The 14,236-nt window shown below is 43.7% G+C and overlaps 2 protein-coding genes across 5 annotated transcripts in view; one reads left to right on the top strand and one right to left on the bottom strand.

Annotated features, from left to right (window-relative positions):
• The window catches only part of GTF2H3 (general transcription factor IIH subunit 3), a 99,667-nt gene extending 88,915 nt beyond the window's left edge, over positions 1-10,752 (bottom strand). For 2 of the 4 annotated variants that reach the window (XM_078667617.1, XM_078667618.1), the window contains exon 1: positions 10,731-10,752. Coding sequence is in view for 2 of the 4 variants with exons in the window: in XM_078667619.1 (XP_078523745.1) it covers positions 10,522-10,531 (10 nt within the window). In the remaining 2 variants the exon portion in view is untranslated. Of the gene's footprint in view, positions 1-10,521; positions 10,636-10,730 lie in introns of those variants that run through there. The other 2 variants (XM_078667619.1, XM_078667620.1) reach the window with 1 other exon arrangement.
• A 460-nt stretch (positions 10,753-11,212) lies between these two features.
• The window catches only part of EIF2B1 (eukaryotic translation initiation factor 2B subunit alpha), a 47,063-nt gene continuing 44,039 nt past the window's right edge, over positions 11,213-14,236 (top strand). The window contains exon 1 of the mRNA XM_078667616.1: positions 11,213-11,706. Within this exon, the coding sequence (XP_078523742.1) occupies positions 11,694-11,706 (13 nt within the window). The 5' untranslated portion in view covers positions 11,213-11,693. The remainder of the gene's footprint in view (positions 11,707-14,236) is intronic.

The raw sequence follows: 14,236 nt of genomic DNA, 5'->3' as shown, positions 1-14,236 counted from the left end.
TGTACCATATTTGCATGGACTACCGCAGTTTTTAATGATTCAGATGCCAATCTTAGAGACTCCAAGTGTCTTAGTGCTAATTGTTTGAGGTCTCTCTTCGAGATATCCATTATAGATTCTGGTTCAAGGAAGTAGTTCTCAAACCCTAGATCTTTGAAGAAATCTCTTATATAGGAAAGCCATTTTACTTTAGAGGATTTGTCGAGGGCCATCGAGTCAGCAATGATGGATTGGGTCAGCGCGTTTTTATCAGATGTCCAAATGCGCCGCCAAAGCATCAGTGGTTCAGTTTTAATTAAATCCTCTATATACGGTATTCTTAATTCCAGGTGCATGGCATAGGTAGAGGTACCTTTCTGGGTGGCTAGGAGAAATCTAAGGAAAACGTTTTCAGCCTTCTGGATGGAGCTAGTATCAGTGTATCCCCAGACTCCCGCACCATATAGGGCGATAGCCTGGCATTTGGCATTATAAATTTTCAATAGCTCCACTGGGGGCCTTTTTCCTAATCTCTGAGAGAAGCTCGTCAGAGCGGCTATTGATCTCTTAAGGAGATGACCCCTTGTATCTACTGCTGGCTTCCATGTCAGTTGATCATCTATCATGATGCCCAGGTAGGGGTATTGGGGAGTGACCTCAAGCTTTTGGTTATCGAGGTAAATGGCCTTCGTTCTTTTTTTCCCCCTGCCTGCTGTCATGACAAAAGTTTTCTTCACATTCACCCGCAAATCCAGGTTGCCCATGAAGGTCGTATACCTATTCAATGAGAGCTGAAGCTCGCGTGGTGTGCGCGCCAGAATGACGGCGTCATCCGCGTAGAGCAGGGCTGGAATCAGGCGCTGATTTATGCGTGGGAGATCCTGAGCCCCCCTCAACATCTCCCCCTCCAGGCCATTAGTATAGAGTGAGAAGAGGAAGGGGGCCAGGACACATCCCTGCCTGACTCCACGCCCTACGCTAAACGGGGCTGTCAACTCGCCATTCAGGCCAAATAGCACTCTGGCCGTTGCACCGGAATAGAGTTCCCTCAAAAAATCCAAAAGAGATGGTTCTACTCCCAGTTGGCGTAGGACCGTCCACAGTTTTGCGTGCGATACGCAGTCAAACGCTGCGGAAAGGTCGACAAAGACCATATAGATCTTCGTTGCCTTGGCCTGTGTGTATTTTCCCATTATTAAAGTGAGATTGAGGGCCTGTTCTAATGTTCCGAAACCCTCACGGAAGCCAAACTGGATATCAGAAATAATGCCTCGATCCTCACTCCACTGCTGGAGGCGCTCTAGGATAACTCTCCCCACTACTTTCCCGAGCGAGTCCAGCAGTGAGATGGGACGATAACACTTCACATCTTGGCGGTCCCCTTTTTTAAAGATGGGGACCATTATTGACTTGGTCCAGGAACTTAAAACTCCCTCATTCGTCGCCGCCATGCACACTCTTGTTATAATGGGGGCCCAGAGATCTAGGTTATTTTTTAAAAAGTCCACTGGGACCCCGTCAGGGCCTGGAGCTTTACCCGGTTTGCTTTTCTGCAATGCTTCCAAAAGATCAGAAATATCAAACAGAAGCGGGATGGGGTACTGTGCTTTTGGGGGCAGTAAGTCTGTGGGTGAACTACTTTTAAAGACCTTACAAAAAGTTTGCAACCCATGTGTGCTCATCTATGGCAACTTCTATTCTGGGGGTGCCAGTGTCAGAAAGATATGGGGTTCTGACTGTACGCCAGAAGAGCTCACTATTTTTTGATACAGCACTGTTGTGAAGATCGTCCCAGAGTTTCTGCTTTAATTGTGCAATTCTCAATTTTCTTTCACCTATGTATTGACGCCTTAGGAGTTGGATTTGGGCTGCATCCCTCGGTTTGTTATGGAGCGCCGATTTTAGTTTGGTTAGAGCGGTTGTGCAGTTATGGGTAAACCACCCTTTCTTTTCAGGGTGATTTGTTATGGGTTTTGACGAGAGTAAATCCTTGATGAACTCCAAAATGTGTTTGAAGTTTGTTAGGACTTCCTCATAACTTGAGGAGAGATCCAGACATTTTAAAATGTTTGGGTATGCCTGGATTATCAGTTTTTTTGTAATAACGGTAGGATTAATTTTCCCCCATTTGATTGTGTAACCGTTCTGTTTACCAATCTCTATTTTATTCTGTGCGAGCATATTTGCTATAGCCGAGTTTTGGGGTTTGGGCTCAGGTAAATAAAGATTAATCCTTAGGGCTGAGTGGTCGCTGAGAGAATTGCCAATGATCCGAAAATCCTTAGCTATGCCTACCAGGCCGGGAGATAAAAAAATATAATCTACTGTTGTATGGTAGCCTCTACCCACATAGGTTGGATTAAGTGAATTAGAGTCTGCATTACGATGGTTAACAATTTGCAGATCCAAGTCTGAGAGGACGGCATTTAGAGCGTTTCCCGCTTTATTGTGTGTGAAGTGTATTAATGGGGCCTCGAATTCATCCACCATCCCACAGCAGAGTGGATTGGTCGTTAAACATGGATGGAGATTGAAATCTCCTCCCCATATTAAATGGGTTACCCCCTGACTAATTCTCCATTGATATGATTGTTATAATCTCTCATGTGCGTTACTAAGGAGATTTATGAATTGGTCATCGTCAAGGTTATTATAAAGATTGGTTAAGAAGATGGTCTCCTTGTTGGCAAAGGAGAGAGAGAGGATTTGATAGTTAGAATCCTGAAAAACTCTCGCCACTTTTAGGTGGGGTAGAGTGTTCACTATGTAGGTTACTAACCCACCTTTGGGTCTTCCCATTATACTACTTACTGCTGGAACAAAGTAGGTTTTATAACCTTGTAGGTGCAGCTCTTCTATTGACCAAGTCTCCTGGAGACAGATTATTTGATAGGGTTTTAGAAAGGTTTGTGCGGTCCCGTCCTCAATTTTGGAGCGCAGACCTGCTATATTCCAATAGAGTATAGAAATCGGGGGTCTCACAGCTTGTAATTGTTCTGCTGTGGATACAACTTCGGCATCCATAGGTGCCGAAGAGATATTTAGGTTCCTGGGGGGGGAAGAGTACAAGCGAGTTGGTAGGTACACTTTCGTTTGATGGTCAATCGACCATTTCAAGTCCACTATATCTATTAAACAACGGGATCTTATGCCATGGGTCCCACCGGGACTGGTCTCTAATCACCGGCCTTTGTGAGTATGGTCTCCTATCTGCCCAGCCTCCCCCCTGATAACGTGGTCCTACTGTGTGCCAGGAATAATCTGGGTCATAGAGTCTGGGGGGGCCAAAATATCTGGGATTCGGTAAATCGTCCTGTCGGGAGACTGGAACAGCCCAAGGAGGCTCTTTTTCCTGGGGAGGTCCATTTATTTGCCTAAAAGGATAGAAAAAGAAAGTGACTTAATTTTAATGCCTCCGTTTGAAGCGATGTCTTCCCAGGAGCAGATATAATCTGCTATACGTGGGTCCTCAAAAGTGATCACTATGCAGTCCCCTGGGATCGTTTTTCTAGTGTTACCCAAACATGGAACCCTGGAAACAGATCTAATCCTTCCATGCCAGGTTGAAGGGATCGGTCGATTGGTCTGCAGCCAATGCTGTGCCTTGTTTGTTAAAGACCAGCCAGGTTCCGAGTTATGATCTATTAGCTCAGGAACACCGGCCATGACCACTACGTACGGTGAAGCCTCAGGTGGAAAGTCTGCTGGAGCTCTTGTCTGCCCTAAATTTTTGGCAGCGTTTCTCCTGGCCCGGACGGACGAGGGATTTGAAGCTGAAGTCTGAGGGACCGAGGTAGATGATTTATTTATAGTTTTATTGGCAGTTTTATTAGTGGTTTTGTTAGATGCCTCAATATTTGGGGCGGATGTAATTAGTGGTCCTGGCGAAGCCTGTAAGGTAGTATTTGTTGAAATACTAAGTATAGTCGGTGTAGTAGTTGAATGTGGTGTATTCGCTGAATTTGGTGTATTGTTGATGGTGGGTACACTGGGGATTGTTATCTGAAGTGTCTTCTTTTGGGGATTTGGCAAATTCGGGTTTACGTTTGTTGTCTTTATGGGGTGTGGTTTTTTAGTGTTATTTCCCCCTATTTTTTGTGGCCCTGGAAGATGGTTGGGTTGTTGAGTTTTTGCGATTTTTAAGATCTGTAACTCCAACTGCGCTAGTCGTTGTTCTAGGGGTTGCAAGGATTGTTTAAATATATTAGCTATCTTATTTAGTAACAGCTGGGAATCCTCCATATCATGTGGACCCTTATGGGTTTGTGTGATGGTTGGTGAATCCAAAATTACCGGGATAGGTGTTTCGTTCTCTGAGTGATGAACTAACACTGGGACTCCTATTGGTTCTGCTCTATCTGATCGATCTTGTGGGGCGCTAGGTATATGGGTCGAGTTGTTAGGTGTTGGGTGATTAGGGAGAACCCTTTTCTTGCTTATCGCCCCCTCCCTCCTTCCCCTTGCTATTATTTTTTCTATGGAGGAGTTTTGTGGTGAGGTTTGCGGGGCTAGGTCCGGTGTTTTTTCTAGGTCAAAGCTAAGCTGTGAGTCTGCGAGCTGGGACACTGATAGATCAATTGTGTTAGGCAAACTGCGTCTCTCTCGACTTGGATTTACCACAGCATTTGGGACTCCTACGGCTGGCGATCTGGCGTCCGCCAATAGCCCCAAAGAGGATCTTTTGGCGAATGCCAGGTCCAAGGAGACCCTTTCTTCTATTAATGATATGCTTTGGTCTATGAACGTATTCGCCTTCGTGATGAAGTCGTCCATAGGACCAAGCATTTTGCCTACGCTACCCGGAGCTTTGGTTTTGTTTCCCCTAGTGACGACCATTGTAACTAAACAATGATACTGTTAGTAACAGAAATGAGGGGGGTAAATCCGGGTGAGAAGGAAAGAAAAGTAGTCCAGTCCAGTCTCTTATGTCCTCGAACGGCCTCAAACGGCCCGCTCTTTGCCCGGTCTTCGCCCCGGGCTTCGACCCGCACGCGTCCCGCGTCGCGGTAGAGTTTGTGTTGCTTATATAGGTGGGGATTTAGAGGGCGTGGCCGCCAGGGGAAGAGGCACCAGCTGCAAGGTGTGGTGGTTGCTGGGCCTCGCAGTCCCCCGGTAGGCTCCTCAGGCAGAATCCCTTGTCGAGCTCCTCAACCTGGGCAGGATCACGCTGGGAGCGAATGAGCTAACCGCCGACCGCGGTAGCGCTCCCACCAGCCGACACTGCCTCAGGGAGTGCACCGGTAACGAGCGTTCTGGAGCAGATCCTCTGGTGAGCAAAATCCAAGTTATGTTATGTTATGTTAATTGAATTTTTTTGAGCGCACAGCTGCCCCAGCGAAGGGGCGTCCCGGCGCTATATCTGAAGAAGGTAACATAACCAACAACACGGAAGGGATAAAGGATGATTAATAAGATAAAGGAAAAAGATAAGTCTTAACAGCTTTCCTGAATGAAAAAAGGTCTTCTAAAGAACGTATGTAGAGGGGGAGTGCGTTTCACAATTTGGAGGCCAAAACCGCAAACGATCGGCCACCCAGTCTACATTTTTGGAACCGGGGAACGAGTGCCAAATTTTGGCCGGCAGAACGAAGGCTGCGCAAAGGGGTGTATGGAGTCAAAAGGTGCTGGAGAATGGTGGGAGTGTCAGTTTTAAGAATCTTAAACGCAAAACAGAGGGTTTTAAACTCTATGCGTCTAGTTACAGGCAGCCAATGCAGTTTGAATATAGTGCTACGGGCTGAGCAAAAGCGCGGCAAGCCCACTAGGGCCCTAGCTGCCGCATTCTGAACCCGTTGGAGTCGTAGGATGTAATGAGAGGCACCCGCGGAGCGGGTGTCGCGAAAGGTGATAAGCGGTGGAGATTAGAGGGCGTGGCCGCCGGGGGAAGAGGCACCAGCTGCAAGGTGTGGTGGTTGCTGGGCCTCGCAGTCCCCCGGTAGGCTCCTCAGGCAGAATCCCTTGTCGAGCTCCTCAACCTGGGCAGGATCACGCTGGGAGCGAATGAGCTAACCGCCGACCGCGGTAGCGCTCCCACCAGCCGACACTGCCTCAGGGAGTGCACCGGTAACGAGCGTTCTGGAGCAGATCCTCTGGTGAGCAAAATCCAAGTAATGAGCGGCACACATTTAATAGGGTTATTACTGGCCTTGATTTCATCGGTAAGATAAGACAGCCCGAGCAGAATTAATTGCTTTATGATAGGCCTTAATCCCATCCTTAAAGCACAAAGCCAGAATTTTCTCTGCAAACTTCCTAAATAAATAATATTATCATTGCCTATTCATGTTTATGGTACTTACAACAACCAACGTCCCTTCAACGGATCTCTAGGAAATGCGTTTTTAGAACATTCACTGGCACTTCATAACACGATTTCCGCCCAATCCTTACAAAATCGACTCAGAAGTGTCACTTTTGTGGTGCACAGCACTAGGCCGCGCCAGAGCCATCTGTCATCAATATAAACATGCGTGCGTACCCATGCGTCCTCCTTACGTGTATTCACTGTCAGGGAAAGTGCAGACTGCCTGGGAGCGTGTGTGCACGGGCCAGTGGGACCCCCAACCCCGGACCGCCGGCTCTTTCTGCTTTCCAATACTGACTCAGTCACTGCCACATCACGGACTACAGCGAGGAGAGACGAGGATACAAACCGAGCTGACACCGGCCCAGCAGACAGACGAGCTGCATGCAAGGCGTCAGTCAACTGCAGTACGTCCCCTGAAGCTGAGACGGGGCTGGGGGAGCGCAGCCTGGAGACAGACACACCGGCATGCCACAAAAATTTTTCTTTAAAAAGCGCAACCGGGGAAGTGAAACCTACTGAACTTTAGAGGAGTAAATTAGATCGCATCGCGCTGGATTAAGCCACGAACACACAAGCAGGATGCAACAATAAACAAGGGCGAATGCGAAAGCGCCCATACCACATTGTCCCAGAGTGACGAGAAGCCAACGTGAATGCGCTAATTAAAAATACATGGCGGCTGGGGTGAGAGCGGAAGGAATAACCGCGGCGAAAAATACAACGGAGTGTGAACGCTGCCTGTTTATGAGCGCCGCGTGCCCCTCTGCAGACTCCCCCTGCATTCCACGAGGCGCGCGTCGCGATCCGGCTTTGTCTGCCATGCAAAAGCGCACGCGCCCAACGTTATCCTACGGGGAAACGCTGCGCGCGGCCAGGTCTTGTCTCCACTTCCCTCTCGTTGTCAGCTGAGCCGACAGCTATAGCTCTCTAGCCAGAACGCGTTTCTAGCCGAGACCAAAAAAGCACATCAATAAACAAGTTCATTTAGCCTTGTTCCAGCAAGACCAGGCAATACTAAAAACACTACCCTTCCTGGCCACGCTAAATGCCTCATATTTGGTAATCAAACCCCAGCCATACCTCTCTACTTTGCTGAACCAAAACTCCAGAAGAGATATCATGTACATGCAACTGCTGGCATTGCCAATCGTGGAATTTAGCCAGTCCTGAGCAAATCAACATAGAGGAGGAGCATGTTGACGGAGCGACAACAAATGAGAATCATGGGTAAACCTTCTGTGCTTAGGGAATTATACCCAAGCAAAAAAGCAAGCACCTGTCCTGAGGCTTTGGCAATATGTTTCAGACAATAGGATGCCCACATCCTGGCGAGCTGTGAAAGATTTACACAATCTATCAGAGACGCTCTCCAGCCCAACTCTGGTCCCCAACCTCGCTCATGTATAGTCAAAAACAAGATCCTGGATTACTTTAAACATAGGACCCTGAAAGAATGCAGACTCTGTCTTAGAGGAAAAAACGGAGTCGGGAGACCTTCAACGGTTTCATCCAAACAACAGTTTGATTTAAACTGGCATAAAGTCGTAAAGCATGAGAACTTTCTTTACAAGAGATCTAGACCAATGATAAGAACTAGGGCCAATGATAAGAACCAGCAGCGCCCGAGGAGAACTGAAAGGAAGGAAGACCAGGACAATCGATAAGCCAGATGGGTGACATTCTCTATCTGGGCTGATTGCAGAGTTACAGCCAAAGTCGGAAAGTACAAGCACTTTACATGAGAACTGGGACTAACGTTAGAATATGAGGTGTTCAAGGAGAAGGGAAAGGAAGGAAGATATGGAAAACCGATGAGCCACACGTGTAATACCCTCCACCGGGGCCGGACGAAGACCAACGGAGCAACGTAAACACAAAAATAAGCCACATTATGGCACATAACACTTGCTTGTACTATATCAGACCTTTTAAGCGTTACAAACAATGGCTTCTTTTTAAATGTTATTTTATTGTAATGCAATGGTTTTAATTAACTTATGCAAATAAATAAACTTCAAACTTTATGCAGGAGACGATTCCCAAGAAGTAATGGAAAAGCAGGCACACTACACATATGATCACAACTCCTAATGCGAAACTTTTGGAGTGGTGCACCGCTCGATATTAAAAATAATGGTAGTCAAATGAGTCAATAAGTCATAAGGTATTTTGTTATAGTAGTCTTGAACAATACTTTATTTTCACAAAATGCCACAACTCCTCATCAGTTTGTTAAGTTGTGATTATCCTGCATATAACCAAGATATAATAACAGAGAATACAAATTATGTAGGTCTTGGTACAGTGGTAAATCAAAGAATGGATGGTGAGGACAATAGAACATTGTTTACTTCATGTACATTGAAAAGTGCAGAAAACATTAAAGTACAATTAAAAGAGAATCCTTAACTTATGCATGGGCAGCTGATAGCTGAAAACCACTTAGGTGGGATATCATTGTTTTTTGCAAACTAACCACAAACCCTTGATTTATTTCTAACATAGGAGAGGTTATTCGCAAAGCAACTTTATGATTACCGTATTTAATTTGTACCTTTCAGAAGTGTACATTTTTTGGTTATGTTACTATCAGGAGGACGTAGAGTTCAAGCTAATTTTCCTTCCTGTTAATGTGATCATATGACTGATTCTTTGTTAGACTTTTCTTTTTTTTCCGGCTTTGATGGATGTAATAAAAACAATTTATTGACTTTAATGAGGGTGTTGCTATCGAGGAATTAAAAAAAAAAGTTACTTGTTTTGCAGGTATTTAATAAATTCCGTTTGAGAGGCTGACCCATGAGCATCATTTGAAAGGATAGTTGCAAAGTTTAACACAGGTTACTTCTAAATTTAATTTGAAACAGCTGTATTGTTAAGATTGTCTGAGTTGGTCTGCAAAGATAGATTAATTGATGTTACACATTAATATATCACAGCCTCAAGTAAGGGTTTTCACTCTGACTGGCGGTGGTCGGTAAAAGAGAATAATACTGGAAGCCTTTGTTGATCAATAATGTTTGTTGTCAGACAACCATTGGAAGGTGTGTAACGCACCTTTGCAGGGTGTGGAACTTCCACAGAAACTCTGGAAGAAAATTCCACCCAAAGCACACAACACATCTTTGTATGTGAATGCTACATCACAATCCACTTGATTACTCTCCTCTTCCCTGGCCTCACATCCCACAGAAATACGTGAGAATCCATCTGCTATAACACTCTCCCTGCCTGGAACAAATTCAATTTCAAAGAGGTACATCTGCAGCTTAGAAGCCAACCTTGCTAACCGTGGAAATACATTTCTTCCACTACCCCTGGCCTAAGTATGTTAACTACAGGTTTATGGTAGGTACATATTTTAAACTTCCTGACCCAAATGTACAACCTTAACACCTAAGCCGCTACACAGCACAAGATGCTGCTAAGAAATCCTTTTCAATTATGGAATAATTCCTTTACGCCTGGTTTTATGTACATGATCATATGCCACAATCCACTTGTCCTTTCCCTTCTTCTGAGAAAACAAACCTTGCGAAAGCTGTAATCAGCCACATCCACAGTAATAATACAGTCAACATTCATTTCAAATGGTTTCAAGCAAGGAGCTTGCAAAATGTATTTCTTAATACATGCAAATCAATACGCTTGCTACTGTCCCCACTCAAATTTAACATGTCTTTGAAGCAATTTCCACAGTTTCGACACTTTCATGTAATAATGTTATATAAATCTTGAAAATGACTTCTGTAAAGGCCCAAATAGGCCATCACTTGCTCCCTACAAGTTGGTTCAGGAGTATTCATACTGCCTCACTTTAGGACGTATACCATCTTTAGAAATGTCATGACCCATGAACTCTACCCGATCTTAACCAAACTTACACTTCCCACTCTACGTTCAAACCCTATCTACCCTTTTGGCAGAGCATCTTGCAGTGAAAATTGTATCTGTTTTTTCCTAGAAATATATATTTGTACAAAATGTGGGTATGCATCCTAGCTTAGCAACTGATAATTCCACGTTCTGCATATTTTAAGGTAAGTTCGGGTGCTGGCATTATGCAGAAAAGTGGCTTTCTGCTTCCAACAGTATCAGCAAGTACTAAATTCTGAAATATGATTGGAATACTCAAAGCGAGATATTCATAAATGCACAATAAAAGAGTATTTTGACCTATAGTCTTGTGCCAATTCCAGATACACGAGGTAAACAAAACAAAAATATGATCTTACCTGCAGCCATCTCCACTCCGTTTGACACTTCCCACGGAGCTCACTTGCATTTTGTCCCCTACCGATGACGTCGCAAAACGCTTTAGGTGTATGAACAGACTTCTTTTCTTTCATGGATAAAGGAGCCAGACTAAATAGTTGCTCTTTAATGAGCAGTATTAAAATATTTCTTTTACTGACAATGATTCGGAATTTAGAATCAAGAATACCTTTTGATCTCACATAAGTATTTAGCTGCATCTTGCTGGTAATGTTCCGTTGTCGTGTAAGTCTCTGGTATAATATTATAAAAGAAAGTACAGGACTCACATCGCAGGTTTACTCCCATCTTGGACTAGTACGTTTGATATGGTAGTTTGTAAGTCAGTTAGGACCTAACGGGAGAAAGCACAACACTGTGATATTGTATGACTTTTCCAAGATATTTTAGATAGTCAATATGACCTATTAGGAGCCTACACTTCAATATGCAAATTAATGGATGGTACGTAGTAAAGTTGCAAAACACAGTACAATCTTGGAGCAGCTGTGTATTAAAACACTACAGCCTTAATAAACACAATTTACGTAAGGCATGTTTCTCCCTGATATAATTTTTTCCAAGGTGATTGCATCATTCAAGATGGCGCCCCCATTTAATTACACGAAGTCTATGATTTGCGTGGTTAGTCCCTTTTCTATGTCACTTTCTGTTTCCATGCTGCTGTTTTCACCGTGTCACTCGTGTATATTGCTTTCTGAGAGTTTTTAGACAGTTTTAGGTCCCTACGAGCTGTCTGATAGTAAAAGAGAAAGTGCAAACCAGTAGTTGAGCTAGCCACTGAATGTCAGCTGCTCATATTTGCAACGAACCGATGGCCAGGCATCTCTGTTTCAAGCCATTCCACGCCTTGACCGGTTTCTTCAGTTTCTGATCTAGAACAGTTTTATTGTTACACACCTGCCAAGCATCAGCAGGAAAAAACGTATCCATATTCCCAAATGAATCGCCTTACTTTAGAGGAGAGAGTGGACACCCGGCACGAGCATCAATAGAATTAGTGCTCTCAGCAGCTGACTTACTCTAAACCGAGCCATTGCTCATCTGACCTGGGTAACAGCAGGAGAAACATCTGCATACGTGCAGCTGGACTTTCCATACTGGGAACACTTGAACGCACGGCCCTACTAACATGAACAACGAAGGTAAATCTAATTCGTAAAATCGTAAACTAATTTCACACACTGTCTATTCTTATTTGGTAGTTTGTTTAAGGATGATTGGCCAGTGAAAGCCATGAGCTGCTTATTGCCATTCTGTAGTCCAAATGTTCATTTGAGGGACTTTACACACCTTTTTTTCTCTCCAAAACGTACTCTATTCAATTTCTATTTAGCGCTTATAGTCCCTTTTAAATGAATGGGTTATAAAAGCGTTTTAAAGTTCTTTCTTATTTTTGCTGTTTGAAGTATGTTCTGAAAAAGGAGGAACAATACAGGCTTTCAGTGATTTTTTCAAATTTTTGTACCAGCTGGGATATTGAAATACCTTATATGCCGGTGGAAATCCGGCCAGGTAGCAACCCTAGATGCAATATGTGCTTATTCACAAAAATTGGAAAATAAACGGTGTAATAATCACTATCGTGAAACATTGTATTTGACCGTATGAAATGTTAACTTATGGAATAGGCTGCATTCTATTTATTTAAAAAAAGGTTTTATAAAGCGCGAACCAGATCCTTGCGGATATTAGGGCAATTTACATTGAGCAATGCTAATTCTACAACCAAATAAGTGCAGGTAAATCAATTATACATAAAATCCTTGGGGATACCAGAGCGCTTTACATTAAGCAATACTAAACCTAAAAAAAAAAAAATGCAGGTAAATCGCTTTTACTTCCTTTTTAAAAGATGCGGTAGAGGGATTCAGTCTGTTTTCTGGGGCAAGAGTATTCCATATCCTGGGCGCCATCCCCGAGAAGGATCGTTTGTATGTTTTTTTCTTGTTGAACCTTTAAGATTTCAGTAGTAGATTTTCCACACTCCTTGAGGATTTTACGCCCCCAGAGATAGACAGTTTCTGTGCGAGGTAGCTGAGTGCATTTTGATGTAAGGCCTTATGCGTCATGCACGCTATTTTTAGATGAATTCTGGCTTCAAGAGACAGCCAATTCTAAGTATGTACTTGCAGCCTGCGTCAGCATGTTTAGGCTAGAGTGGATAAGTTATTGGCGACTTCTGAGGTCAGTAGTCTCCCAAACCTCCTTTTGTTTTTTGTGTTATACCCTTGAATGTATGGATTTGTATAGCACAAACCCCGTTTAAAGTAACACGATATTGTACCAATAGGGGATGGTATACAATTAAGCAAATTCAACTTTCTACAGTGGTTGGGTGTTATGCCTCAGGGCCGGGTGCAACCAATCTGTTTATTTACGGACAGTATAGTCTTTAAGGTGATGAGTATTGACTTCGTTTTAGAATTGGAGGGGAAAAAAAAGGTCAGATTTATGTTAGAATGACTTCGGAGCGAAGAAAGCTTTACTATCTAGATTTTGGTTTCTTGTACTTTCTTATCTCAGCCTGGACATATTGTGGCAGCTGGTGCTTCATTGTTCAGTAGGCATTTTTATCATGCATGGCATACGTTTCCAACCTTGAAGTGTAGCATAGTACCTTAAAGGTGAAATGGAAGGGTAGAGGGAGCTAGTCAATTTATTTGGGCTTAGGTCCTGTAATATTTTCGTGATTCCTTGATAAGTTATGCCACTATGTGAAGGATGCTATTAAGAAATCGCAAATTGCGATTACTTAAATGGAATGTATGTAGCACCCAAATTGTGCGAATATGGCATAAGGAATCGCAAATTACCACCAACTACAGGTTGGTGGTAATTTGCGATTTCTTTTAAAAATGCACATTTTTACATTTTTCAAAGTGACATGTGGCGCACACACATGCCGTTAGGGCATGTGTGTGCACCACATTTGCAACCATGCTCATTTCAGGGGTGCAACAGGGTGTCCTTTTGACACCCTGGCTCACTTGAAATTGCATTCTCAATTTGCGATTCTCTAATTGGGAATCGCAAATTGAGAATGTCTTCCCAATTTTGCGATCGTAAACGGCGAAATTCGCCGAATTTCGGCGTTTGCGATCGCAATTTGGCCTAGTGCTATGTATGAAAGCACAACTGTCTCGCAAATTAAGGAATCGCAAAATATGCGATTCCTTATTTTGCGAATGCATTTAAGGAATCGCAAATTAAGATTACTTAAATGGAATGTATGTAGCACCCAAGTTGTGCGAATATGGCATACGGAATCGCAAATTACCACCAACTTCAGGTTGGTGGTAATTTGCGATTTCTTTTAAAAATGTAAATTTTTACATTTTTCAAAGTGACATGTGGCGCACACACTTGCCCTTAGGGCATGTGTGTGCACCACATTTGCAACCATGCTCATTTCAGGGGTGCAACAGGGTGTCCTTTTGACACCCTGGCTCACTTGAAATTGCATTCTCAATTTGCGATTCTCTAATTGGGAATCGCAAATTGAGAATGTCTTCCCATTCATTCCTATGGGCCCCATATAAACCCATATCCGGAATGTATGCTGCAGTAATGGATTGCTTGATTCCGGAGTTTCACAGGGCTCGCCGGGTGATGTGGGACAGGATATAAAAGATGTACAATGGCAATTCTGCTGCCAGCAAACTAAAGCGCTAT

The sequence above is a fragment of the Lissotriton helveticus genome, chromosome 11, assembly GCF_964261635.1.
Source record: "Lissotriton helveticus chromosome 11, aLisHel1.1, whole genome shotgun sequence".
NCBI classification, from domain to species: Eukaryota; Metazoa; Chordata; class Amphibia; order Caudata; family Salamandridae; genus Lissotriton; species Lissotriton helveticus.
Note: the sequence above shows the minus strand (reverse complement) of the source record. Positions and strands in the feature narration are given on the sequence as shown.